The following is a 27,972-nucleotide window of genomic DNA, read 5'->3' as shown; positions in this document are numbered from 1 at the left end:
TGTAAACCCGGCGGACGCGCTCTCAGCGAATTTGTTTCAGCGAATATTTTATTATTTTCGCTTCATGTAACCCTACTCTGGCTTTACAGGTACAGTTGGTTTTAAGTAAAAAGGGCTCTAGACGACAGCAGAAGATTCATACAATGCCGGAAATGAAAAGATAAAATTAAATGTTTTAGTAATAAAACATTTAATTATTAAAGTTAATAACTTTAAATAACAATGGTTACCAAAAAAATTACCTAATAATAAACAATTATGATACAGCCATAGTCAATTCATGATATAATAATACCTATGTACATACATTGACGTAAACTATGATCATAACGAAGTGTAACGAATGCTTCTTTTGTTTTTCAAATAATAAAAATAGCGAGCAAACGAGCAGGCGCGCTCGTTTGCTCGCTATTTTTATTACTTTATAAGTATAACCTATTACCTTATTTTTATTACCTAGGCGGGTTACCTGATGTTAACTGATTACCGCCGCCCATGAACATTTGCATTACTTACCAGAGGAACCACCAATGGGTTGCCGGCCTTTCAGGAATTTGATCTTGTTGAAATCGAATCTAAATATTATATAAAAGGAAAAGGTGACTGACTGACTAATCTATCAACGCACAGCTCAAACTACTGGATGAATCGAGCTGAAATTTGCATGCAGATAGGCATCCGCTAAGAAAGGATTTTTGAAAATTCAACCCCTAAGGGGAAAATATAGGGGTTTGAAATTTGTGTAGTCCACGCGGACGAAGTCGCGAGCATAAGCTAGTCTTTTATAAGAAAATCAATGGCTTACCTTGATGAAATCGAATGTTTTGGTGAGCATGACGATGGCAGCGGCCCGCTCCTGCCAGATCATGCGCCAGAAGGACACCACCGTCTCTTCCGTTGGCCCCTGCGTCACTATGTACGCGTTTGGCTTTAATATACTCTGTGGAAGAGACATCCAAGTTAGTATTTACAAGAGATCAAGTCTCATTCAAAACATTTAGCTCTGCGATTTTTTTTTTCACAGAATATTAACCTATGATGACTAATATGCCCCTTTTCTTTCCAATTAAGCTCTAAGCTTGTGCTAGGAGTATGTACGACAATAGTGCAATGGGTGGGGTTTGAACAAGGAACATTTCAGATTTTCAGTCCGGTCCTCTAACCGCTATTAAGCCTAGCTATTGAGGCTATAAATTATGTTTGGATTTAAAGTCGTTATAAGGGTTTTATACCATCGTACTAGGAATACTTTAATATTTTTGAATAGTGCTGCTGAAGCTGAAGTTGCCATGGGCAGGTCATATAGTTCGGAAAAAAAATGATAGACGTTGGGGTCCCAAGGTGCTGGAATGGCGATCTTAAGAAAGGCGCAGCGTTGGAAAACTCGGTGGACGGACGACATCAGACGAGTCGAGCCGCTGAATTCAGGCGGCGCAAGACCGTGACGTGTGGAAGTCCCTACAAGAGACCTATGTCCAGCAGTGGACGTCTAGCGGTTGATGATGATGATGATTTTTGAATTTTCATGGCACTCATTTTTAAATTGTTATTATCTAAGGAAAAGGTGACTGACTGACTGACTGATGCATCAACGCACAGTTCAAATCACTGGACGGATCCGGCTGAAATTTTGCATGCAGATAGCTATTATGACGTAGGCAATCGCTAAGAAAGAATTTTCAAAAACTCAACCCCTGAGGGGGTACAATAGGGCTTCAAAAAATGTCTAGTCCACATGAGAATACACATTCTTTTAAAAATTCAACTCTACCTCTTACGGTTCACTAGAATCAGAGACAGTCACGAGAAAGCTATAGATGGGTTGTGATGTTCACAACCCATCGCCGGCCCACTACTGAGAACGAGCCTCCTCTCAGAATGAGATGGGAGAAGGGATAGGTAATTCTGAAATAAATTACAGTGCAAAACAATAATAAATCAAGGACGATCCCTATGTATGCTGTATTTACCTAGGTTTGTCACAGAATTCCAATAACATTGCACAATTTAGTCAGGAATTTTACACTCCTGGCAATTTGTACGGCTTTTCAACAATGTGGGGTGTGGGGTATTATGGAGTGCCATTAAAATTTGTGTTTCGCAAAATATACGACAAATTTACACGAATTTGCGCTGAGTTAAACCTAACCACCTCCTTTAGTGTTATTTTTGTTTTATGCGTTTTAAGGGTTCCGTCCCTCGAAAGGAAAAACGGAACCCTTATAGGATTACTTTGTTGTCTGCCTGTCTGTCTGTCTGTCTGTCTGTCTGTCTGTCGGTCTGTCAAGAAACCTACAGGATACTTCCCGTTGACCTAGAATCATGAAATTTGGCAGGTAGGTAGGTATTATAGCAGACATTCGGGAAAAAATCTGAAAACCGTGAATTTGCGGTTACATCACACAAAAAAAAATTAAATTGTGGTCATGAACTAATAATTAGTATTTTCAATTTTGGAAGTAAGATAACTATATCAAGTGGGGTATCGTATGAAAAATCTTCACCTGTGCATTCTAAAACAGATTTTTATTTATTTTTATGCATCATCGTTTTTGAATTATTGTACAAAATGTCGAAAAAATACGACTAGTACGAAACCCTCGATGCGCAAGCTTGACTCGCACTTGGCCGGTTTTTCACAGGTACAATCCTTATTAGTAGAAAGCAAGTATCGAAGGGTTGTCATAGTTCTAGAGCAGCAATTTACAACCTGACTGGTGTACAACTTTACCACGCGAGTGTTTTTCATGATGCTGAGTGGCGTGTGGACCTATGTCCAGCAGTGGACGTCTATCGGTTGATGTTGATGATGATATATGGATTGTTAGTTTATATAGTAATACTCACATCTACATAGGAAGCATTAATATAATCGGAATCCGGTTCCCGGTCGACCGTCTGTAGCACCACTCTGTTGTAGTCATCTGCAAACAAGTCATATTTGTCACACAAAATAAAATTTCAACGTTTAAACTATCGTAAGTGATATACCTATAGTGATAGTGTTAGCTCCGCATGTCTAGATTACGGCGACGGTGCCACTACAGTGCGGCAAGGCTCTATTGGCACTTGAATGACATTGATAGGGGGGCGCTATTAGAGAACAAAGGCTTAGAATATTCAAACAAGAACAAAGGGGACACTTGACGGCAACGTTAGTTCCGATTTTCGCCACGCGCCAAGATAGCCTTGTCGCACTGTATGAAGATCTGCAGGAACTATCGGGAGATGATTCGGGGTGATTCGCTAACTCAGTGTCCTAACACTGAATGATAGCCATCGAAATCATTTGACATTGGTTAGTTCTACATTGCTGCTTCATTGAGTGATATTAAAATCATTTTTCGCAAAAAAACTTCCAAGGATTGGAAGTAAATGTCAAATGAGCTCGGTGGCTATCATTCAGTGTTAGACACCGATTTAGGGAATGAGTAGGCTGGAGTATAATATCATATCTGCCCAAATTACAGCTACAGTATTTTCGAATATTTCAGTAAAAATACTTTCAATAAAAATAATTATAAAGCAGCCATGGACATAACGAGTTTTAAAATAATTCAACAAATTGTGTTTCAATTTGGAAATGGATTTAGAAACCATTTTAATATTTAAACCGTATTCAAATATACATAGAGAACCGAAATAAACATAAAATTTACATAGAGGAAACTCTGTGGCAGGGATACTTTATTAAACATTCATATCTACCATTTATTTTAATGGAAGTAACAAATTAATGTCACACAAGTATTTTTAACTTTACGGTATATATTAACACGAAATATATTTGAAATTTTTGACGCATGCTCTGGGTTTTCTAAAGGTCATGTAACTATGAATACTCCAGTCTCTACTATAGTGAACGTAGTATTAGTTTTCCTTGTTGCTCTAAGGGGGGTGTTACACTATCAATACCGTACCGCACTTCTGTTATCTTAGGATTTTAAGAACATCCGGACATTGCGATATCGGTAATGTCATCACCATCAACATTTCCTCGACACAGGCCCACCATATCGCGGATCGCATGATAATATTGAAGGTGTTATAGGTCCCTAAGGCTTAAAAAAGGAAAAGATAGTTTCACACAGGATTTTTGAGAGGGGTAACTAACCGTATAATAAAAATGTTTCTTTAACTGTTAAAGGTATAAAGATTAGCAAATATTTGCTTATTTAAAACTAGATTTTGAACAGTAACTTTCAATTCAAGGCTTTTCAATTTTAAAGTACCTAGGTATTATTGACCGATAGACGTTGGGGTCCCAAGGCGACCTTGCACCGGAAGCCGCAACGTTGGAAGACCCCCACTAGATGGGCGGATGACATAAGACGAGTCGCAAGGAGCCGCTGGTTTCAGGCGGCGCGGCGCAAGACCTTGGCTTGTGTAAGTCCCTACAAAAGACCTATGTCCAGGAGTGGACGTCGTCTATTGGTTGATGATGATGATGATGAATACTTACATGGAGTAACTTTTTGATTTTGGTTTTTGTGGACGTTTGTTTTCTTCTGTGCGTGTCGACATGCGTGTGTTTCCACTTTGATTGCCGTCTGTAACAATATAAAATAGTTCAAAACTATAGAAAATAAAAAATAAGCATCTTATTAGTACCTATGTTACGGGCAACGTGTTTAACTGGGCATTGTTAATAAGGACCGGCCATTATTAATAATGCCCGACGGTCCGTGGTCCATATAATAAGTCATGTTTGAGATAGCTTGAATTTATCACTTGGACCGGGCAGTATAAATATTTCCCAAAAAGGTTTCAAAAACTAATCAAATCACAAACGTCGTATTCCGCAAACATATCATTTTACAAAAAAACATTTGACAAACATTCTATTAACAAATGTTTTACTTTACAAAAGTGATGAACACCACCACGACAGAGGCCGTCGACGGAGCCCCGCTTCGCGAGGCTGCTTTTTCTGGGTGGTTTAAAAAGAAATAACCACGAAGGGGATATCGGGGTCTTACAGACCCCGCCATCCCCTTCTAACCTAACCCATCCGAAACGGGGTGCCCCGAGTCCCGAGCTCGCTTCGCTCGCTCTTGCAGCCTAAGTTCTCTGTGACTGTTTTTCCTATATAGTTTATTTTTTGTTGACTTTCATGAAAGTTTAATTTCATTTAATAAACAAAAACACTACAGTTCACTTATTTTATTACTTTGCCCAAGTTAGGGTGGGCATTATTCATAATGGCCGGGAACAGTGATTAATCATGCTGTTTTAATCACATTGTCCAATTGAGTCGGACATTATGAATACAGACCGGCCATTATTAATAGTGCCCGGACTTATCAAATTGCCCATAACACCTATACCAAATTAATTAATGTTCCAAGTTCTGTATACTTTATTTCATACTATGTAGAGAAGAGATATTACTGTAATACTCTTATTTTCACATAAATAAATACCTACCTACTTGATGTTAACGGTATATGGTTTAACGTAAAGTCTGTAAAAAAATAATGTCGATAACCGACGTAAAATGATCTTGTACATTTAGCTTTATGTTCAAAGCGATCGGCGCCGATGGAGCGCGATACACTCTCAGAATCGTTCCCGCCCTAATAAACCCCTAAAATGACCCTTCAAAAGACAGCCTGATAACGTTAAGTGGGTAAACATACTAAAATATAGATAAATACGAGTCTAAGGATTCCTTCACAACTAATTTTACTAAGTAGGTACTGTTAGTCATTTTGGGATACCTACTGTCATATTATTGTATGAGGATGTCGATGATCACTGCAACACAGTTCATTCTTGTGCTGGATCATCGTTCTTATATGTTACTGTAAGTCATACGAAAAGATGACTGACTGACTGACTGAGTGATCTATCAACGCACAGCTGAAACTACTGGACGGATCGGGCATTGGCATGCAGATAGCTAGTAAGACGTAGGTATCCGCTAAGAAAGGATTTTTGAAATGTCAACCCCTAAGGGGGTGAAATAGGGGTTTGAAATTTGTGCAGTCCACGCGGATAAAGTCGCGAGCATCGTATCATTTATATCTTCTTACGACTATAATATTACTTATATAATTATTATCTTTATGTTCCCTAACAACTTACGTACACCTTAAACCCAGTTTCACTAGCCTTTAAAACCTCTTCAACCTAGTTGCCTGGTATCGCTTCACAGCGATAAGGCTGCTAATTGTATGTTCTTCTTTTATATAGGTTACTTTTTGCGTTTTTTCTTTTTGGTGTACAATAAAGAATATTAAACTAAACTAAACTATTGGTAAGAAAAAAATGAAAATACTCTAAAATTTAATTGCGATCAGAATCATTATTAATGTTTGTAAAATCAACTTGTTCATTAGCTTTTAGGTTTCAGAAAATTACGGCTGACGGGGTGTGAAATAATTTCAAACACTTTTCCACCCTAATGGACTAGAAACTTGAATCCCTTTTGACCTTCGCAAGTAATATCTTGCTAATGGCTCTGAGTAAAGACGGAACCCTAGTCAATGCAAGAATATGTACTATAGTTATATACTATACAAGTGAACCTAGTAGGAGTTGAAACTTTGACCTCCTGTTCGAGGGATCCGGGATTTCAAAAGGTCCTGGTTAAAAAAAAAGGCACGCATCTCTAACTTATTGGAGCTATATGCGTTTTCAAGCAATTAATATCACTCACTTTAATAGTAAAGGAAACATCGTGGGGAATACCTGCGTGCCTGAGAGTTCTCCAAAATTTTATCAAAGATATTTATATGAAATCTGCGAATCTGCACTCGGCCTGTGTGGACGACTAAGCCCTTCTCATTCTGAGAGAAGACCGTGCCCAGAAGTGTGCCGGCGATGGTTTGAGATGATTATACGTTCAAACGATAGACAGACTAGTCGCCAGTTATAGTCTTTTATAAAAGTTAGATAGATCTCGGCTTAATTGCTGCTGGTACCCAAGTTTTTAATGAAATGTGATCGATCTTAGATCAAAGATGCGGAGACATCAAAGATACCTCTGGAGCACTACTTTGATTGGTTACTTAGTTTTAATCAGAAGTTGGTCGTTTATTTATTACAATTTATAGACTAGTAGATAAGTTTGTGTCGTATCTGAAGAAAAACGATAGCTGCCTGACCCACAAGCTATGGGATAAATTATCGTAATGTATGGAAGTCACACACACCCACATACATACACACACACACACACACACATACACGCACACGCCTAAACTTCGCGCACTCATACACACATCACTATAGCAAAAATAAATATAAAATGATTATCATTGTCATTGCACATCTGGGAAGATACTTACCCCCATGACTCGGGTTAACCTAGTTTGGAGGTTGAGGGTAATTTTAAGCAAAATTGTATTATATACTTTTTTTGGAAAAAAATAAAGATTTATTAAAAACTAGATGATGCCCGCCCGCGCTTCGTCCGCGTGGATTAAGGTTTTTAAAAATCCCGTGGGAACTCTTATTTTCCGGGATCAAAAGTAGCCTGTCCTTCCCCGGGATGCAAGCTATCTCTATACCTACCAAATTTCATCAAAATCGATTAAACGGATGGGCCGTGAAAAGTTAGCAGACAGACAGACAGACAGACAGACAGACGGACAGACAGACAGACACACTTTCGGATTTATAATATTAGTATGGATAAATATAAAAAACCGGTCAAGTGCGTGTCGGGTTACGCGTAGTGTAGGGTTCCGGTTGCCCTGGACTAACAAATAGATGTGACTTTGTCCGCGTGGATTTAGGTTTTTGCAAATCCCCGCCAGAACTTTGTTTTTCCGTCCCTGAGATGCAAGCTACCTCTGTACCAAATATATTATGGTTACCGCAACTTCATCCAGGTGGGTTGAGATTTTTGATAGATCCCGTGGGAACTCTTTACAATTATTATACCGGGACAGTAAAAAAAGTAGCCTACGTCCGTCAGTTCGTGAAAATTATTTAAACAGATGGACCGTGTAAACGTAGCAGACAGACTGACAGGCAGGAAGGCATACTTTCGCATTTACCTATAATATTAGTATGGTAGTATATGCTCAGTAAATAAGATTACAACATTGATGGCGATTTGCATGAAAATGAAAAAAAAAATTGTTTACCAAAAGCAGGTTTGATCGGATCCAAAGGGCTGTTCGACTTGTGGACGATCCCAAACTAACCGGCTCGTTGGAAAGCCTGGAGCACCGCAGAGACGTTAGCTCTCTATGCGTGTTCTATCGCCTTTATAATGGGGAGTGCTCTGAAGAGCTTTTTGACCTCATTCCACCCTCATTTTTCTACAACCGCACCGCGCGCCACCGTAAGGAATTTCACCCTCACCACCTGGGTGTCTGGTGCACTTCGACCGTCCGTTGTGCCAGATCCTTCTTTCCACGCACAAGCAAACTGTGGAACCAACTCCCAACGGCGGTGTTCCCACTAGATTACAACATGGGGTTATTCAAGGGGCGGACCAACAAATTCCTAAAAGGCCGGCAACGCATCGGCGGTACCTCTGGTGCTGCAAATGTTCATGGGCGGCGGTAATCACTTAACATCAGGCGGGTCGCCTGCACGATTGCTCGCTATCTCTATTTAAAAAAAGGTAGCAGAAAAGAGTTCAGTTTGAAATGCTTCAAATCATTTCATTTAAAGAGCTTGGAAGTTTCTAACACAGATTTATTTCAGTGTTACTGAAGCGGTGAGATTGAATCGAAACTTCTATTCTATTAACAACTGTCTTTGTCCTATACTATATTACTGCTCGTGGCGTTTTCTGGGTCACCGACGTTTTTCTCAATAAAGGGAGGGTTAACATCAGCTGATCTTTCCGCCGATCACGACCAAATACAGTCATCATCATCATCAACCGATAGACGTCCACTGCTGGACATAGGTCTCTTGTAGGGACTTCCACACGCCACGGTCCTGCACCGCCTGAATCCAGCGGCTCCCTGCGACTCGTCTGATGTCGTCCGTCCACCTAGTGGGGGGCTTTTCCTACTTTCCTATAATAATAATAATAATAATGTTATTTATTTCAGGCAAATTGTACCCATATTATTACAGAGTTCAAATATAAAATAAAATTAAAATTTAGATTATTATTATAAATTAAAATTATTCAAACTCAAATTATTTATTCAGAATAGGTTCGGATCAGCACATATCGTTTCAGCACTTATGCCGCATATTTATGCGGCATAAGTAATTATATAATATATTAAATAATATTATTAGTATTATTTATATAATTATTGCACTTAACTTTTTTTTACAATGATTATGTCCTAATAATTCCGTTATACCTCTTCTCATGTTTTTTTATTTTTATTTTTATTTTATGTTACGGTCTAAGTTTTCTTATATGTTAGTTTTTTTTAAAATTATTTGTTTAATCCTTATTTGCCAGTTTATCTGCGTATTTTATTTTATAATATACTGTAGTACGTAAATACCTCGATGTCCGTGACTTCACTTGTTAAGGCTCCCACTGAAAACCAGCGCTGCAGCATGCTGCAGCATGATGCTGAGAGGGACACCTATATTTTATTTATTTATTTATATTATATTGCACACAACACAAGTTAACGTAATAAAAACATACAAGGATCTTAATCTAATAGCTGTAGCATGCAAAGGCGGCCTTATCGCTAAAGCGATCTCTTCCAGGCAACCTATGACGAAAGGAATCACGAAAGCACGGGTTGGTGCGGCAGCCGAAAATGGCCCTAGGTATATTATTTATTTATTTTTATTTATTTTATATCTTATTAGAACGGCAGTGCCAAGTGGCATTTATTATTAATCATCTAGTTAGTGTAAGTACACTAACTAGATGATTAATAATAAATTTAAATACAAATAAAGATACAAGAAAATGATACAAAATAAAAAACGATAAAAGATCAAAGGATTTTGAATATGTACGCTGAGAACATTGAATGACATATTCATGCAATGCTCTCAGCGTACTTCAGTAACTCCCGAACCAGAAAAAAACTAAAAACTAAAAATTTAAACCATAAACCATTATAATACTATAAATTATATTTAGTCACACGTGACACTATATTTCGTATATTATTATTATTATTTTTGACTTAGGTTTCAGTTTATTTATGTAGATTGATTTAATTAGTTTTTAAGGTTTATTGTAGTCTTCATTGTAGTGTAGTGATCAAATAAGTTTTCTTTCTTTCTTTGTTTCAATAGACAGGGCACATATCTATACTTATATTATACATGCGAAAGTGTGTCTGTCTGTCTGCTAGCTTTTCACGGCAGTTTAACCGATTTTGATGAAATTTGGTACCTACAGTGTTAGCTTACGTCCTGGGTAAGGACATAGGCTACAATATTTTGAAGTTTATCTTTGCAGTACTTACATACCTAATATTGGCATAACAATAAAAAGAATTAAAATGCGAAGCCAACTTCTACAGTAAAACGAATCAAAACTTGATAGAAAACCTTAGAAACGAACAATAATAAAATAATTATTCTGTGGATAAAGAAAATAGTACTTATTTCGAAAAATATAGAGTTGAAATTAAGTTTGTCTTTTCTTAACTGTTTGTACCCAGCGAGGTCAATAGATAAACACGCTGAGGGAAAAGCAATAATCGCATTGTTTGAACTTCAAAGCGGGTCTGAAGTTTGAACAATGGGGTGTTAGAAGTAAAATAATTGTACCTTCTCTAAGTTAGTTGTCTGATCGGCGACGATAAGTGAGGAACGATTTGAGTTAAAAACTAGAAAAGAGTTTAATTGTTGTAATTTGTATAGATTCGTCGCTGGGCTATGAGCGAGTGTGCGAGTTTGACGGGGCAATTACCTGCTCGAACTGCGCGAATATTTTGACGGCCAAGAGAGCGTCGCTGAGCGAGTTTTTCTTCCCAAAGGATTTATAATAATAATAATAATGCAACAGGGACCTTTAGGGTCCTATCACATCAACTGTAGGCGAGAATAGATCTCGGCTCCTTGAATTCGGAGTTCTCGCAAAAAGGCCTCATGCTTGAGACCTTTGAAGGTGTTGTTTTAAGTACTTTATCCATACTTTATGTACCTACTAGATGATGCCCACGACTTCGTCCACGTGGATTTGTCCACGGAAAAACCGGGGAAAAAGCAGCCTATGTCCTTGCTCGAAAGATAAGCTATCTCTGTACCAAATTTCATCGAAATCGGTTAAACTGATAGGCCGTGAAAAGCTAGCAGACAGACAGACACACTTTCGAATTTATAATATTAGTACGAAAGTACGGATCAGGTACGCTATATTCTCAATCAACCTTATTGATTTTTTCCAACTCACGCTTTTCATGTTCTGATCATGAAACTTTTTTTTTTCAAAACTTAAATAATATGGCTCTTTGCAGCAGCAATAGGTTTCTATAATAATTATACTCAATTTCCCAGTTATGTGTGCTGTGACACACAGACAATGGGATAGGCAAGGGGATAGGTATGTACTTACATGGATAGACGGACTGGGCGAAACTTAAAGGGTTCCTTGTCTTCTAAATATATAAAAGGAAAAGGTGACTGACTGACTGATCTATCAACGCACAGCTCAAAACTGGCGGATCGGGCTAAAATTTGGTATGCAGATAGCTATTATGACGTAGGCATCCGCTAAGAGAAGGTTTTTGAAAATTCAACCCCTTAGGGGGTGAAACATGGGGTTTGAAATTTATGTAGTCCACGCGGACGTAGTCGCAAGCATAAGCTAGTTTTAATATAAAAATCCCTAAACTAAATTATAAAAAGTATTAACGTACCTACAACAGCATCAGAAGTAGCATATAAACTATGGGGTGTAAAGGAAGGTACAGTACGCGGCCAAAAGTGATGAACATCGATCTTTAGAGGGAAACAGCAGATTTGTAGAGCACTGTCTCGGTCGTAGAGACCGACAAAGCGTCATATGGGTATGAGTGACAGAGACAACAAACATGAAATGTCATTCTAAAGGCCGATGTTCATCACTTTCGGTCGCGTACTGTACAACTTATTTTACTCCTAACAAGGAGTTAAATAATTGTAGGTACTTTCTCTTAGCCTTATCACTAAGGACTTTCAAGTGCAGGCTAAGAGCGAGCATGGCTCTTTAAGATCGGATTCCTCGCAAAATGACCTGCGGGTCTGATACTTGAGCCCTTTAAGGGTCTCCTTTGTATTAAGGGTACAACATAATTATTGATATCCGTAGGCCGTAGCTTAACATAACTGATTATTGGGATGTAGTTCATAGTGGGTATAGGTAGGTTAGGTAAAGTAGGTAGGTTTAGTTTATAGTATAGTAATTTTAGTTTAGGTATGTACCTACATAAATTACTAAACTAAAATTGACGTTGAGAAATAATATAGATATAGTGCATACATTTTGAGAATTTACTCGCCATTTTTGCTCCTTATGTAAACTGTCATGTCAAAAGTACGATTTTAGTTCTTAAGATAGAGAGAGAGATAGAGCCAGTGCGTGCCAGACCTTCGTTATTTTATAAAGCTGAAAATTTATCTGCGTATTGTCCCCAACACTAGGTGACACGTTTTCTCTCTCGGACGGACTCTCTGCCTATAAACAGTTCACGAGATACAGCCCGCTGACAGATACATGGACGGACGGACAGACAGTGGAGCCTTAGTAATAGGGTCCCATCCATTGGCACTTTTCGGGTACGGAACCCTAAAAATGTAGCGGGTTTATTTTCAACTTTATATGAGATTTTCTTCGTGATTCTTCGTAGGCTACGTTAAAAAGGGTAACAAGTGTTACATATGAAAAGGCTTTTCACCTGGAATGATCATTCCCTAGTAGACCTATAGGTCAGGTATAGGCCTTTCTATCTATACCTTTGTAACGTGACCTTTTTCAGCAGAAAGGTTAGAACGACTATAATTTATTCTCGAATAAATTTGAAGCATTTAATTTATTTAGAATGTTTCTGAAACGTTATTTTAGTTCTAATTATTTAATTAAAGTGTTAAAATAATTGTCTGCACTTTGAAAAGGCTGGCTGAAACTGGTCGTTCAAACTCAAACATTCTTTTACAAATAAGGGTTGGACAAACGATTAGAGTGTTTGAGAACGGTTTGTTAAATTATTAAAATTGTTTCTCTTCAGACGAAAATGTTTAGGATTAGGTACTTTTTGTTAACATAAATTTGGTCTGTGGTTGTGAAAACATTATTGCAGTCGTAAAGGATTGGATACATACAAGCGCGAGGGGTGCCAGAGCGTGAGCCAAGCTGAAAGCGTGCGTTTGCGTGTAGAATTAGTTGTAGAGAAGGAAGATCATGGAATTAGTAATCGGCTTAATTTGGTCTATATGGGTATTCTAAACCTACACGAGCTCAGTAGTGTAAAAATATTCAAATTCTATCTTCAAATAATACATGCAAAGCATTTAATTTATTTACAAGGTTTCTAAAACGTTATTTTAGTTGTAATTATTTAATTAAAGTGTTAAAATAATTGTCTGTACTTTGAAAAAGCTGGTGTGGCTCTGAAACTGGATGTTCAAACTCAAACATTCTTTTAAAATAAGGGTTGGACAAACAATTAGAGTGTTTGAGAATGGTTTGTTAAATTAAAATTGTTTCTCTTCAGACGTAATTAATGTTTAGGATTAGGTACTTTTTGTTAACATACATTTTGGTCTGTGGTTAAGGTTGTGTAGTACTTCAGCCACATTATGAGAAATAGCAAATACGACCTCCTTCAGCTCATTTATCATCATGATCAACCTCATCAGAGCACGGGTCTCCTCTCAGAGTGAGAAGGGGTTTTGGCCATAGTCTACCACGCTGGCCATGTGCGGATTGGTAGACTTCACACGCCTTTGAGAACATTATGGAGAACTCTCAGGCATGCAGGTTTCCTCACGATGTTTTCCTTCACCGTTAAAGCAAGTGATATTTAATTAATTAAAACGCACATAACTCTAAAAAGTTAGAGGTGCGTGCCCAGGATCGAACCCCCGATTATACCAATATAGATTCGACCTGTTTCAGCGGATTATAGCAAATTAAGCTTTTGGTTCACCGTATATCATGGACTTCCGCAAGGTAACGTCTGCTTCTATACAACAAGCCGTATGTGTACATAATATATACAAGGAACAACAATCTTGATTTGTGCGCATGCCTGCCTGCGTATTTGTATTTTGTATTGGTAGTGTGAATGCACCATTATATATATGAAGCTGATATATTAGGCACCAACTCCATTAAAAAGGCATAATGTAGTCGTATAATATGAGTAAATGTACCACTAGCGTAGCACGATATGTCAGTTAGAGAGCATTTCATGTTTTACGACACCGAATAACATTTTTTATGCCCGACAACCGCGTTGTTTTGTATTTTTGGTGGGAATATTTTTACGATTTTCGCGTTTTGTTTTTCCTTATTTCCTAGCTTATGTTCGTGACTGTTGTCGTGTATAAGGCTTCGAATTACTTTAACCTTCTAACTTCAGCAAAAGTTAGTAGTCGTGGAGGTTATCTGTGAAATTTGTAGGTACCTACCTATATACTAATGGTTCACCCCGAAATGAGACCTCGCGGTATTCCACAATTCCAGCGTCGTATAGACGACGCTGGAATTGTGGAATTTGATGGGCATCAGTATTTTTAACTTTACAATAATAGTATTGTAAAGTTAAAAATACTGATGCCCATCAAAAATGAAATAGTTTAGTTTCTTTATAATATTTGCCTAATTTTAGTATTTGTTGTTCAAGTACAGGATATAACTGAAATTATGCACAAGTTTCAGTTTCTAATATGCAGCCGTTTTTGACATTTAGCATCGAATTCAATCTCCACTTTGAAAGCCCCCCATTTCGTCAATTTTCAGGGGAAATTTAAAATAAATAAATTATACTCTGCTCAAAATCTTCTTTTGTAACGCTAGAAAAATATATTACTTCACATTCGCTTCTATGAAGTAAAGATTTTATATTTTTTTCCTCCCCTTGAAGTAAAGATTTTTTTTATACAATTTCGGCTGAAAGCTATCAGTTTAAATATTATATTTAAATTTGAGGTAGGTAATTACGTTCAGGAATTCAAAAGTTATAGGTAAGGCTCTGACAGACGGACGCACAAGTTCGCAATTCATTCAAGTTCGCAAGGGTTGGGTTATATTTTATTGAAAATGTCATTGATATCTAACAAGAAGTTTAGAACTTATAAGCGAATACACAGACAAACGTGGATCGCGATTCGCGACCGTTTTATATTATTTAGAGCAAAAATACGTTTTTATTGAACAGGTCGTAAAAAGCTAAGTTAGACGACAGAATATTAAACAGAATACCTAAAGCTGGAGATTGACTTGTACCTTTTGTTTGTAATGTAGCATTCGTGTGTGTGCTCTAAGTGCTCCATTTTCACTCAAAATGGCAGACCTGCACTGACTTGTAAATTGTAATGTAACAGTCAAAGGGAATTCGCGAAAACCCCAGTCGTGTCAGTGTGGAGCACGCGTCTTGAGTGACGCGACACTCGCCGCGAATGATACGTATCACAAACTGACGTTACATGTTAGTCTTCGGTTTGAGTTACAAAAACTTGATACATTACACCAAACTGTTACAAATCTCAAGGGATCTTAAGGTGCTGAAATGGCGACCTCGCATCGGAAGACGCAGCGTTGGAAGACCACTAGGTGGATGGACGACATCAGACAAGTCGCAGGGAGACGCTGGATTCAAGCGGCGCAAGACCGTGGCGTGTGGAAGTCCCTACAAGAGACCTATGTTCAGCAGTGGATGTCTATCGGTTGATGATGATGATGATGATGATGATGTTAGAAGTCAACCTCCAGCTTAAAGCTTAGCGGGCTAAGCCGGGGCAAGTCTACCGCTTCGCACTTACTGGGACAATATTAAAAAGCTTATAACTTCTTTTAGCCGACGTCGGTGTTATTAAATAAAGCCGATGTTCTTGAAGACGGATCTGCTTGGAATATTAATTAGACGTTTTTCTGAACAATGGAAGCTAAAATGTAGATATTAATACTTACAGTGCGACAAGGCTATCTTGGCGCGTGGCGAAAATCGGAACTAACGTTGCCGTCAAGTGCCCCCTTTGTTCTTGTTTGAATATTCTAAGCCTTTGTTCTCCAACAGCGCCCCCCTGTCACTGTCATTCAAGTGCCAAGAGAGCCTTGTCGCACTGTACTTATAAGAATAAGGTATTAGGTAACTAACCTAACCGAAGCATTCGAAGGTTCCGTAATTCAGTCGTATTTTTTCGACATTTTGCATGATAACTCAGAAACTATGATGCATAAAAATAAATCAAAATCTGTTTTAGAATGCACAGGTGAAGACCTTTCATAATATGATACCCCACTTGATATAGTTATCTTACTTAGAAATATGAAAATGCTAATTATTAGTTCATGACCACAATTTTTTTTTGTGTGATATAACCACAAATTCACGGTTTTCAGATTTCCCCCCTAATACCAGCTATAAGACCCACCTACCTACCACATTTCATGATTCTAGGGGATTTCTTTAACGGGAAGTACCCTGTAGGTTTCTTGACAGACAGACGGACAGACAACAAAGTGATCCTATAAGGGTTCCGTTTTTCCTTTTGAGGTACGGAACCCTAAAAAAGTTGCAACTAGTAACAGTGTAACTCCATGGGAGAAAAATTTCGATGAATTCCCAACGAGTCACAGTGTGACACGTTTGAGTGTGACTCGTTGGGAACCCATCGGCTTTTTGTCACCTTTCTAACAAATCTATAAAAATAGTGCCCCAATTCAGTTGACATTGGACAAGTTGGCATTCGTTGGCCCCAAACTATACAAAATATCGCCACCATAAACACACTGGGACACTTATTCGCCCATACTTTCTATCCGTCTAGAATTTGCCAAATACACAAACTCAATTCTAAATTCCAAGTAACGGATCCCATAAAAGTGAAAATACGAGTGAGAGCTCTACCAATACCATTTCCTTGCCAAGACTAATAAAGCTGAAAATCTCGTCCCAGTAACGAAATAAACAGGAATAAGGCTGCACTAATCGGTCAGAAGCTTTATTTAATGCAAATGAAAAATAAGAATTCATTATTTGAGCGGTCCTTTAAGCTATCAACTAGCTGTTTAGGTGCCGTATCTTACTAGTGTGAAGTTTTATTGTTTAAGGAAAACCTATAGCTTTACACACTTAAATAAGCTAAGAATTAGATAATTTTTATACTTATGATGGATTTTCATAATAGAATTAAAGTTATGATAATCGTGATGATGAAAAGTGTTGTAAGAACTGTTTGAATTTCCCGGCTAAAAAGTAACATAGAGATACCCGTCTTCATAATTTAGATGCAAGTTATCTTTATATCTTTCGTGAAGAAATATACTTATATATAAATGTCACAAGTTTTTTATTTTTTATTTTTTATTAAATTTAAATTAAATGACATGAATCGTGGCCAAGAGATACTCAGATATATAATGTGGGTACAAATCCCATCGGTTCCTAAATATTTGATATTTATATTTGAAAAATATATCACTTTGTGGCACGTCGGTAGGGTGTTAACAACTCTCGGTCGAAGTCACCCACCAGTAGGTCAAAGATAAAATAAGAATAGGGATGATGCCTAGATCAAAAATATATTATTTCTTAGTAATTACACTAGCGGCACGCTATGATGGCCGGTTTGACACATTACAATAGTGATGTGGAATGTCAATTTATTCTCGAACAAAAAACAATTAAGTTTTGTTTTTGTACCTGATTAAATAGGTTTAATAAAACAAAAATGTATATGTTTATTTAATTTATTTGAACGAACTGAATATTTGAACGAAAATGAATATACATACTTTATATGCACACAAGAAACATATGAATACAAAAGATACCGAAAAAGGTGCCACAAAAGGCCATAATTAATCAGATTCGTCCATACTACTATTTTCACTGTCGTCACTGCTATCATCACATACATTAATAATTATATGTTCGTTTTCTATAATATTATCTATTTTCACATCTCTTTCATAATCTTCCCTTATTAATTTAACAGTTCTATTCACAACCTTTTCCCAGTCTCCTTTAGTCACATGTTCACAAGCTTCTTCTAATAATTTTAGCATTTTTTTTGTGGTAAATGGGGGTTCTGTATTGTGTCTTGCAGCATATCCCTTAATTTGAGCCCACACCAACTCAATCGCATTATACTCACAATGGTAAGGCGGTAACCGTATAACTCTGTGCCCATGTTCTAATGCTATTTCGTCAATGACGTATCGGATCTTGGTTGGTTTGTTTTCTTTTAAAAGACGTACTAATTCCGCTTTTAACATATTCATGTTTGCATCTACGCCATTTTTACGAAGCCATGCGACGATATCAGCTTTCTTTTGGGATTGGGCAGGTGGCTTGTCAATTTGCATCGAGTGGTATGGGGCGTTGTCCATAATTATAATAGATGGTTCAGGGAGGCTACACAACATTGAGGTAAACCATTCAGTAAACTTTTCTCCATTCATGTCTTCATGATAGTCTCCAGTGGTTTTTGACGCAAAAGCCATGAGAGAACCTTCGACAAACCCGTTGATGGTTCCGGCGTGACAAATTATAAGTCGCGATCCTTTTCCTACAGGAACTTTGGAAGTAGATGCTGCTGTGTCATCGTTCCAAGAACGGCCTACAGTATGGTTAGCATTAAGCCATGTTTCATCCAAGAACACAACATTTTGCCAATTTTTGATTTCTTTCACTTGCCGTAAAAAAGTATACCTTGCCATCGCTATATCAAATCTTTCCATCAATATTTTGCGTTTGTTACATTTTTTGTATCGAAATCCAATGGTCTTCAAAATCTTCGTTAAAGAACTTTCCCCACCGAAGAATAATCCAGCTTCCTTCAGTGAATGCACCAACTTTTTTCTTGTTGGATACTCCTTCTGTAAATAGTAGCCGTAAACATGTCTTCGGATAGCATCGGCATCAAAGCTATCGATGCCTACGACTGGTTTTGCTCGTTTTCTCTTTTTTGGTGTGTGAAGTTTATTTTCTTCTGTGCCAGTCTCGCCATATTTTTTTTTAGTTATCCGTCTAACAGTTCGTTGTCCAATATTAAGCGCATCAGCTACGCGTTCAACCACTGACGTTATAGGTAAAATTGGCCCTCCATTTTGAGCTTCACGATCGAAATAGTTACGAAGGCGTATTAGGAACTCACGTGTCTGACTATTTAGAACAGTTCTCTGCGTACGTTCGGTCATATCGACGAAATCCACAACAAAGGGCTTGAACAGAGTCCAAATTAACGAGCAAGGGTCAACAGTAATGCAGTATCAATATTTGAAATCCAAAGCCAGGTCAAAACTATATCACAATCGCATTGCACTGACAGTTTATACTTTTCGAAGCAACGTCAATTCGAAACTGCTTTGTTTTGCATTGAGCATTGACGCGAGTTTGCCGGAGGTAGTAGTTGTGCTAGCCAGCGATCCTATGTGACGATCGTATTAGATTCCATTTTTAAAAATTTATTGATATTTTTTTGCGATTTCAGAGGTTTGTCCACATAGTGAAAATTGTTCATATTCACAAGTACATTCACCCCTTAAATGGTGCAAACTGATTTTTCTACACTTGTATACATTTAAGAAATCAATTTAATAAATAAATTTTGAGTCCTAAACCTAAAACTACATTCGATAAAATTTATGAATCTCTGCACATCACTATCGTCAATAAAGTAATACAATTATTTCCTTCAAAGTCGTTATCAATTAATACGGAACTTCATGAGCGGACAAACGTCAAACCGGCCATCATAGCGTGCCGCTAGTTTAGTAAATAAGTACAGGGTCTTCAAAATTCATAAAATCTACATTTGCAGCTAGTTTTAAGTTTGATAACCATTTTAAAGTAGGTATGTCAAATTACGTCATATGTGTATGACATCACACATCTGTGTATTTGTGTATTTCATTACAAGCTCCCATTCTAAGCGGGATAAAAAGTCACTAATTTGACTAATATAGTCATCTTCCCTATTACAAAGTGCTCTGTCGGAAAACGAAAACGGGACGAGATCTCGTACAATAAGATCACAGTGCTCACCATAGCCCAAGGAAGTCGCAATTTTCGTTTGCAGGAAATATTTTTCATTTAATCATGCTGTTTTCTCGGTAAACATAATATCTGAGCGAAACTCTTGTATGCTTCGATGCACGAGATTTTTTAATAAGTGAGGACGCTCGCAAAATAAGTGTGTTCTGGCACGGATACTATCCATCATTTTAAATTGAAACGGGAGGAGTATTAATCATGACCACAGATCATGACTAAAATGCTACTCTACTAAATTTAAACATGTTAAACATTAAGTAAAGCTTTACAAATGAAATCAATACAATGGTGGAAGATGGGGTGGAAGCGGGCTAACCTGGAAGGGGCACCTATGGCAGTTTTTAGAGTTCTGTACCTCAAAAGGAAAAAAGGAACCCTTATAGGATCTTCATTGTATGTCTGTCTGTCCGTCGTGTCTGTCAAGAAAACCTATATGGTACTTCCCGTTGACCTAGAATCATGAAATTTGGTAGGTAGGTCTTACAGCACAAGTAAAGGAATAAATCCGAAAACCGTGAATTTGTGATTATATAAAAAAAAAATAAAAAAAAATGTGTTCATAAACAAATAATTAGTATTTTCAACTTTCAATACTATTACTATACTAAGTGGTTGGTTGGTTATTTATTATAGTTTTGGATTTATCGTGCAAAATGTCACAAAAATAAGACTGTACGGAACCCTTGGTGCGTGAGTCTGACTCGCACTTGGCCGGTTTTTTGTGAAACCCGGTTTCTTTTCTACACGGCATCGAACCGGAACGCTAAATCGCGTGGCAGCACGGCTTCCATCTTAGACTGGATTGTCACTTACCATCAGGTGAGATTGCAGTCAAGGGATTACTTGTATCTAAATAAAAAAAAATAGGGTTCTTACAGCCGTAGACGATGAACAGAACTGCTATCCTATAGGTACCTATCTAAAAACCCGTTGACCGCAAAAAAATATTTTTGAGTTATCGCCAAAAACGTAGGAATTTTAGTGAAAAACTATTTAATGTTTCTAAAAAGTTGGATGCATAGGACACTATGAGTAGGGATAGATGACATCAAACGAGTCGCAGGGAGCCGTTGGAATCAGGCGGCGTAAGACCGTGGCGTGTGGAAGTCCCTACAATAGACCTATGTTCAGCTGTGGACGTCTATCGGTTGATAATGGTGATAATGATTTAAAATTAAACAACGGATATTCAAAAAGTGTTCGTATTACCTTGCTCCTTACCTGAAATTCTAGCTTGTACAGGACAGGGAATTTCCGCCTTTGTTCGCAGAGCTTGGGGAAGTTCTTCAGCTCGACGGGCCGGTCCGGTATCGTCTCCGATATCGATCCGTTTTCATCGGCTGTGGAAATAAAAAAAAAGTTGAAAACGCCAATAAATTAAATAAGGGCTTGGACGCGCTTTGTGTTTGCCCAAGCCCTTACTTGTAAGTTAAACTAATTACAAAATATAGCAGCGTTAGTAGACTGACTAATAATTACATTGGTACAAATTCTATGTTATATCTATTTAATTTTATTTTTATCAAAACCCGAATTATATTATAAAATAAAATTCAGTTTTTCATGGTTCTTACGGAGGGAAAAATTTAATTCAACCTCCCCCTCAATTTTCTAAACTCCACCCGAGCGAAGCCGGGGCAGATCAGCAAGTTATTATATACATATTAAATTGAGTTTTAATTTTGTCATAATCCATATTATGATAAAAATCCTAGGGTTTTTCATGAAAGTGCAAACAACAACTTTATCCAGCCTTCGATTGACAATTGTTATATTAATATTTCATAGAATAATGAATTTTCATCTATTGATTCAGTTAATTTCTACGATTTGTTAGTATCTAGGGGTTTTAAGATTTAATATTTGCTAAAACAGCTGTCTAAATTATATTTACGTGGTTATTTTGAATTCACTACATATATCTATACTATTTGAAGGAGTAAGTAATAAGTCATCTTTCATAAATAAAAATAAATGATTGTCGTCTGTCTCTATATTGCGTTGAAACTTTGTTCAGTTTTTAATAATACTTGCGTGAACTCTCTGATTTAAATTGACTTAAATCATCACCGTAAATCAGCGCACATTATTTGGTCTATTATAATAAATATAAGCAACCTAACTTATGACCGCGTCTTAGTTCGCGTGGACTATACTTTCAAACCCCTATTTTACTTTATTAACCCCTATTTTTTTATGGTTGAATTTTCAAAGATCTTTTCTTAGCGGATGTCTACGTCACGATAGCTGTCTGTTTGTAAAACAGCGCGATTCGTCCAGTAGTTTGAGCTGTAGGTACGTTGATAGATCAGTCAGTTAGTTAGTCAACTTTGCTTTTATATATTTAGATATTTATGTTATATTATATTTCAAACCTTAATTCACAGTACGGGAGATACATTATATTATAGTCCGGTCAATATTGGCGTTCCCAACATTCGTAGGTACTAATTTTTACTCTAAAAATATTGACCAGACTATAATATGATTTATATCCCGTAGTTTGAAATAAGCTTTAGATTTACGTTTCAAAGAACTCAAGTCATTATACAGTACCCGTAGTATAAGATTTTACGTCACAGCAAACGTTGCTAGAATTCGAGAGACTAAACACTTCTGCGTTTTAGTAAACTGGATCTTAAACGCCTTGTTTTAAAGCTCAAGTTTGTCTACACATCTACAGCCAGCGCTCCAAGCGGAAACGTTGCGAAATTACAATCAGTGGCATTGAATGTTTGACTTCAACTCAAGGCTCTTTAGGTCCATTTTACTTTGATGTTATTGTGGTTCGTTTCTCGAATTCTAGCAACGTTTGGTGAGACGTAAAATCTTATATACTACGGGTACAGGAAAGTAGGACGACGACGTCATGTTCCTTTGCAAACGAATCCAAAACATAAGTAGTTTCCCAGTGATCTAAAGTTCTGCGTTAGAATAATACGAAAAGTTTCGAATTTATATTTTAAACTTTAGAATAGAATAGAATAGAGTGGAATAGAATAGAAAAATGTTAATTCGAGATATCGTATAGGTACAGTCAAAGGCCAGAACTCGTTAAGCACGTTAATGATCGAATTCGCTTGCACTGCATGGCACGGTTGTGAGCACATCTGAGTGTTTGTGTGGCGTGTTTATATAAAAAGGTCATAAGTGCGGTTGGTTTTTGATGCATCCGTTTTTCGGAATTGCTACTCGAATTCTGAGGCCTACTGTTCATGGTGTAGGCAATATCGCCTTGTACAGCAGTGCAACACCTACACAACAGGTACAATTTATGCTTGCTTGTGTTGAGACGCGTCGGGCCCCTCAGACACAAACCCTCTATGGCGAATATCGAGGTACCAGACGCCCCAACGCTGATTTTCAGTGACCGCCTTTTATAGATCCCAAAGCCCAAACATCACTGAAATAGAATAGGACTTTATTTGAATGTATATTTTTTAAAATCCCCCTGGGATCTCTTTAATTCTTTGAGCATCAAAGCAATAAAGTATCAGAATTCAAGTTATACAAATTATAAAGTATCAGGATTCAAGTTATACAATAATAATTTCATTTGATGGATGAACATCATGTACGAAATAATTAACTTAGAATTTTGCTGTTTTTTTTGAGTTAATATTATAATCTACCATTGGTTCGTTAATTCAACAGGAATTGTTATAATATGTAGTCCAATATAAAAGGAAAAGCTGACTAACTGACTGATCTATCAAAGCATAGCTCAAACTACTGGACGGATCAGGCTGATATTTGCCGTGCAAAATAGCTAATAAAAGACATAAATATACATACACTAAGCAAGGATTTTTAGAAATTCAACCCCTAAAGGGGTAAAACAGGGGCTTGTAATTTGTGTAGTCCACGCGGACGAAGTCGCGGGCATAAGCTAGTCTAATACAAAAACTTATAATACAATATTGTTATATAAGTGGCCGCCATTTTAGTGACGTCAGCACTAGACTGAAGTTTCGAGCTGATGGTATATTTATATTTCGGCTGACGTCATTTCGATGTTAATGAGACATGGTTCCAGCGCAATAGCAATTTGCGGGACTTATATTAATTAGGTCGGAGTGCGCATGTGTGATAGTATAGAATATGCACTAGATAATAAGTACGCTATAGGTATCCGTATGATGTAGCATACACCGTGTTCTTTGTCAGCGGACAGTTCATTATGAGGAGACAATAGGCGGGTATTAATTGGGTTTTGTATAGGAGATGGCTACCTTGATAACAAGTATTTGTATACTACTCGGTTGAATGAAGCTTTTGAAACTAAGCTGATAGTATAGTAGTACGGGACAGGTTGAGATGGCAATCGGGGTGGGAACGATGGCATGGAAACCTTTGTGTGCGAGTCCAACTCGCACTTGGCTGATTTTTATTCTTGGGTAAGCACAATTTCACGATTTTCCGAACGTTTCAAGTAGGTACGTGTATCTACAAAGGATCTTTTTCTTCCCTTTATATTCTCAAATTACGTTTATTTCAAGTAGGTACAGGCTCCTTTGAGATACCAAGTTTCTCAATTTTTTACTCGCTTTATGATTAGTTTCATATTGTAACGAGAAGAAATTTGAGTGGTTTTTGAAAAACTTTTTCGAAGGTTCCCATATTATAAGTATCTTATAATTAGGCCCAATTTCACCAACGATGCTGTCGTTTGGAAATAACTATTTCAAGAATAAAATTAACCACTACATTTACATCTTTCATAAGCTATTCTTGGAAATAGCGTTTTTTAAATTTATTTGTACCGAAAACATCCATACTAATATTATAAAGTGTATCTGTCTGCCTGTATGTCTGTCTGTCTGCTAGCTTTCCACAGCCCATCCGTTTAACCGATTTTGGATTTTGACGAAATTTGGTACAGAGATAGCTTGCATCCTGGGGAAGGACATAGGCTACGTTTTATCCCGGAAAATCAAAGAGTTCCCACGGGATTTTAAAAACCTAATTCCACGCGAATGAAGTCGCGAGCACCAGCTAGTTAACAATAAAGAGAAAAAGAAAGTAAAAATGAAGAAAAAAAGTTTTTAGTTGTCTATGGCAGGTATGAGTCAAAAGAAGGTCAAAAGAATGAGTAAATGTCAAAAACTGAGATTATACGTCAGTTTGAAGTTTGAATAGTAATGTGTCAGTGTCAAATGTCATTGTTTGCCTTGTTACTTGTCTACCGTTACCACGGGTAACCGTGTTACTTGTAAAAGTTATCATGGCAAGCCATAAAACAAAATTGAATTGAATTGAAGCTACCATGGGGACGACTTTGATCAATTCGATTCGATTTCATCCAAGATTCAAGCTTGTAATACCCTCAAGATCGGCGGTATAGGACTATTGTCGTATATAGAATAGAATAGAATAGAATATGTTTTTATTCAAGTAGACTTTTTACAAGCGCTTTCGAATAGTCGGGTAGTTTTAATTTACCACTGGTTCGGAATGCCGTTCAAAATAATATCTTAGGTTAAGTATTGGGTGAAATGAAAATTTGGTTATATGAGAGTAATTTACGACTTTATCCTGGTATTGTATGTTGGTGAAATTGGCCCTTAGTCAGTTTTATCTTTCAACTGAAGTTTTTAAAAGAAAATAAGCCAAGTGTTCTTGATTATATTGTATTAAATCTTAGAACATCCAATATGATTTATGATCGAAGTTAGTGCTGACTCTATAACCAAACTTTATGCATCAAGAGAGACTTTTGTATTTATAGTTTATGTAGTACGCTGCATTAGAGTAGAACTTTATTATTTAAGAGAGTGCAGTACGGTGCTTTCTTCGTGGAGGGTGATTACTACATTATTTGGTATTATACGCTCAAACTAAGTATTATATCTGTTTATCTTGCCATTATCTAGGTTTTATTATAAGGTTGTAATACTGTTAGTAATGGCCATCGTTTTCCTGCAACTCCTTAAGTATCGATCCCACAGTCAACTGTCTAGAGTTCAAGGCTATCTATGGGGAGGTATCTAAAGAGACACAGAAAAATGCGTGCCGTTCTTGAGACTTGTTTCTATTGTGAAAGACATGGTGGAATAAAATACGAAAGGTCGTCTTCAAATTCCATCCCGTTGGATGGTTGGATATAATTATTGGTATTCACTTCGCCGCTGCGCTACGCAGTGCTACGCTACGTACCGCTACGCCACGTAGCGCAGCGTAGTAAAACGACGCTTTCTATTATAAAGGTTCATTAATCTATAGTTATACTAGTATTACAAAGATGTAAAGTTTGTAAGTTTGTTTATAGGGGATAATCTCTGAACTAATTTTGTAAATTATATCACCAGGCTATAATTTATTTTCAAAAAAATTTAATAAACTACCCGTACAACGCCGGGGCGGGTCGCTAGTTACGTATAAAACACAAAAAATGTTTCGTTCGTAAAACCGAAAGACATTGGTCCCAAGGTGCTGGAATGGCGACCTCGCACCGGAAGACGCAGCGTTGGACCCCTACTAGGTGGATGGCGACATCAGACGAGTCGCAGGGAGCCGCTGGATTCAGGCGGCGCAAGACCGTGGCGCGTGGAAGTCCCTACAAGAGACCTATGTCCAGCAGTAGACGTCTATCGGTTGATGATGATGATGATGATGATGACATAAAAAGGAGTTGCTCCAGCAAAGTTTTTAGAACAAACACCAATCAGTGCTGTAAACTACCCCTGTAACATATTCTATCAGCTTCCTTAAATGTATGATTCCGAACCACGCTGCACGCAGCAGCGCTGCCGCAACAGTGCTGTCACCACCTGTCACAGTCCTGTCGTGGCACTACTGGTCCCCATACAATCTTTATAAGCTTGTGTGCCGCGACAGGACTGTGACAGCTGGTGACAGCACTGTTGTGGCAGCGCTGCTGCGTGCAGCGTGGTTCGGAATCATACCTTAAGTGAACGGGGAGGGGGCGACGAACTTGCACTACTTGCTTTTCTCGTTACGACATTAAATTACTAGCGCAGACTACAAATAGCTTGATTTTTCCTATTCGTAGATGAACTTAATGGACTAAGAGCCAGCACGTGCCAGGCCTTCGTTATTTTATAAAACCAGAAAGTTTCTCTGCGTATTATGATGTAGGATGTTTGTTTGGAACATGTCAGAGGGTTGCCATGATACTCAGGCTGAGATCTACAGAGCGCACTTTGACTTTGCTCAGACTTAAGATTGAGTTAAAACGAGACAGATTTATGTGAGAGATATAGCTCTGTCTCGTTTTAACTCTGTCTAAAGTCGAAGCTAAGTCAGAGTGCGCTCTATAGATCTCACCCTAAGTGTCTGGCAATGCCTGCCGTACTTTCTAATACTATTCTGAAGAAAATAGAAAAAAATTAGACTTCATACTTTGACGTAAGATTTTTTACACCTTTGTTACCTGTTATCACCCAAAGTCAACATGATCCAAACTAACATCCAAACAAACGTACCTCCCAGTGTTGAGGACAATACGTAGATAAATTTTCAGCTTTTATAAAATAAAGAAGGTCTGGCACGCGCTGGCTCTCTCTCTATAACTAACGAATAAATAATAATATTAAGTTTTAACAGATTTCCTCTTGTCCTATACAAAAATTGTTTAAACTTCTTTATTCCTCAGATAAAAGTTATTTGAAGATTGAAAAATCGGCGTAAGCTGTTATTTTGTTTATATATTATTATTATAAATATAAAATGTATGACCGTTTACCTCACGTATTTGTCCGAGTGTGCCCGACTAGATTCGACCCCAGATGGGTTCGATACTAGTAGGGCTTACTCCGACAAACACCTGCGTTAAACCGTCATATTAATATTCATGATGAATATCACACACGATAGTTTAGACGATATTATATGAATATTTAGCTTC

General features: G+C 37.5%; 1 protein-coding gene across 2 annotated transcripts in view; it reads right to left on the bottom strand.

Moving 5' to 3' along the window:
* Ptp36E (protein tyrosine phosphatase 36E) overlaps positions 1 to 27,972 on the bottom strand; it is a 169,834-nt gene that overhangs the window by 21,845 nt on the left and 120,017 nt on the right. For both annotated transcript variants that reach the window (XM_034979523.2, XM_069505575.1), the window contains 4 exons: positions 21,327 to 21,445; positions 4,463 to 4,550; positions 2,848 to 2,924; positions 806 to 940 (listed from right to left, as the gene is read on the bottom strand). In XM_034979523.2, coding sequence (XP_034835414.1) covers positions 806 to 940; positions 2,848 to 2,924; positions 4,463 to 4,550; positions 21,327 to 21,445 — 419 coding nt within the window. The remainder of the gene's footprint in view (positions 1 to 805; positions 941 to 2,847; positions 2,925 to 4,462; positions 4,551 to 21,326; positions 21,446 to 27,972) is intronic.

The sequence above is a fragment of the Maniola hyperantus genome, chromosome 20 (genome assembly GCF_902806685.2).
Source record: "Maniola hyperantus chromosome 20, iAphHyp1.2, whole genome shotgun sequence".
Taxonomy (NCBI): domain Eukaryota; kingdom Metazoa; phylum Arthropoda; class Insecta; order Lepidoptera; family Nymphalidae; genus Maniola; species Maniola hyperantus.
The sequence above is the reverse complement of the archived record's forward strand: the minus strand, read 5'-3'. Positions and strand labels throughout refer to the sequence as shown.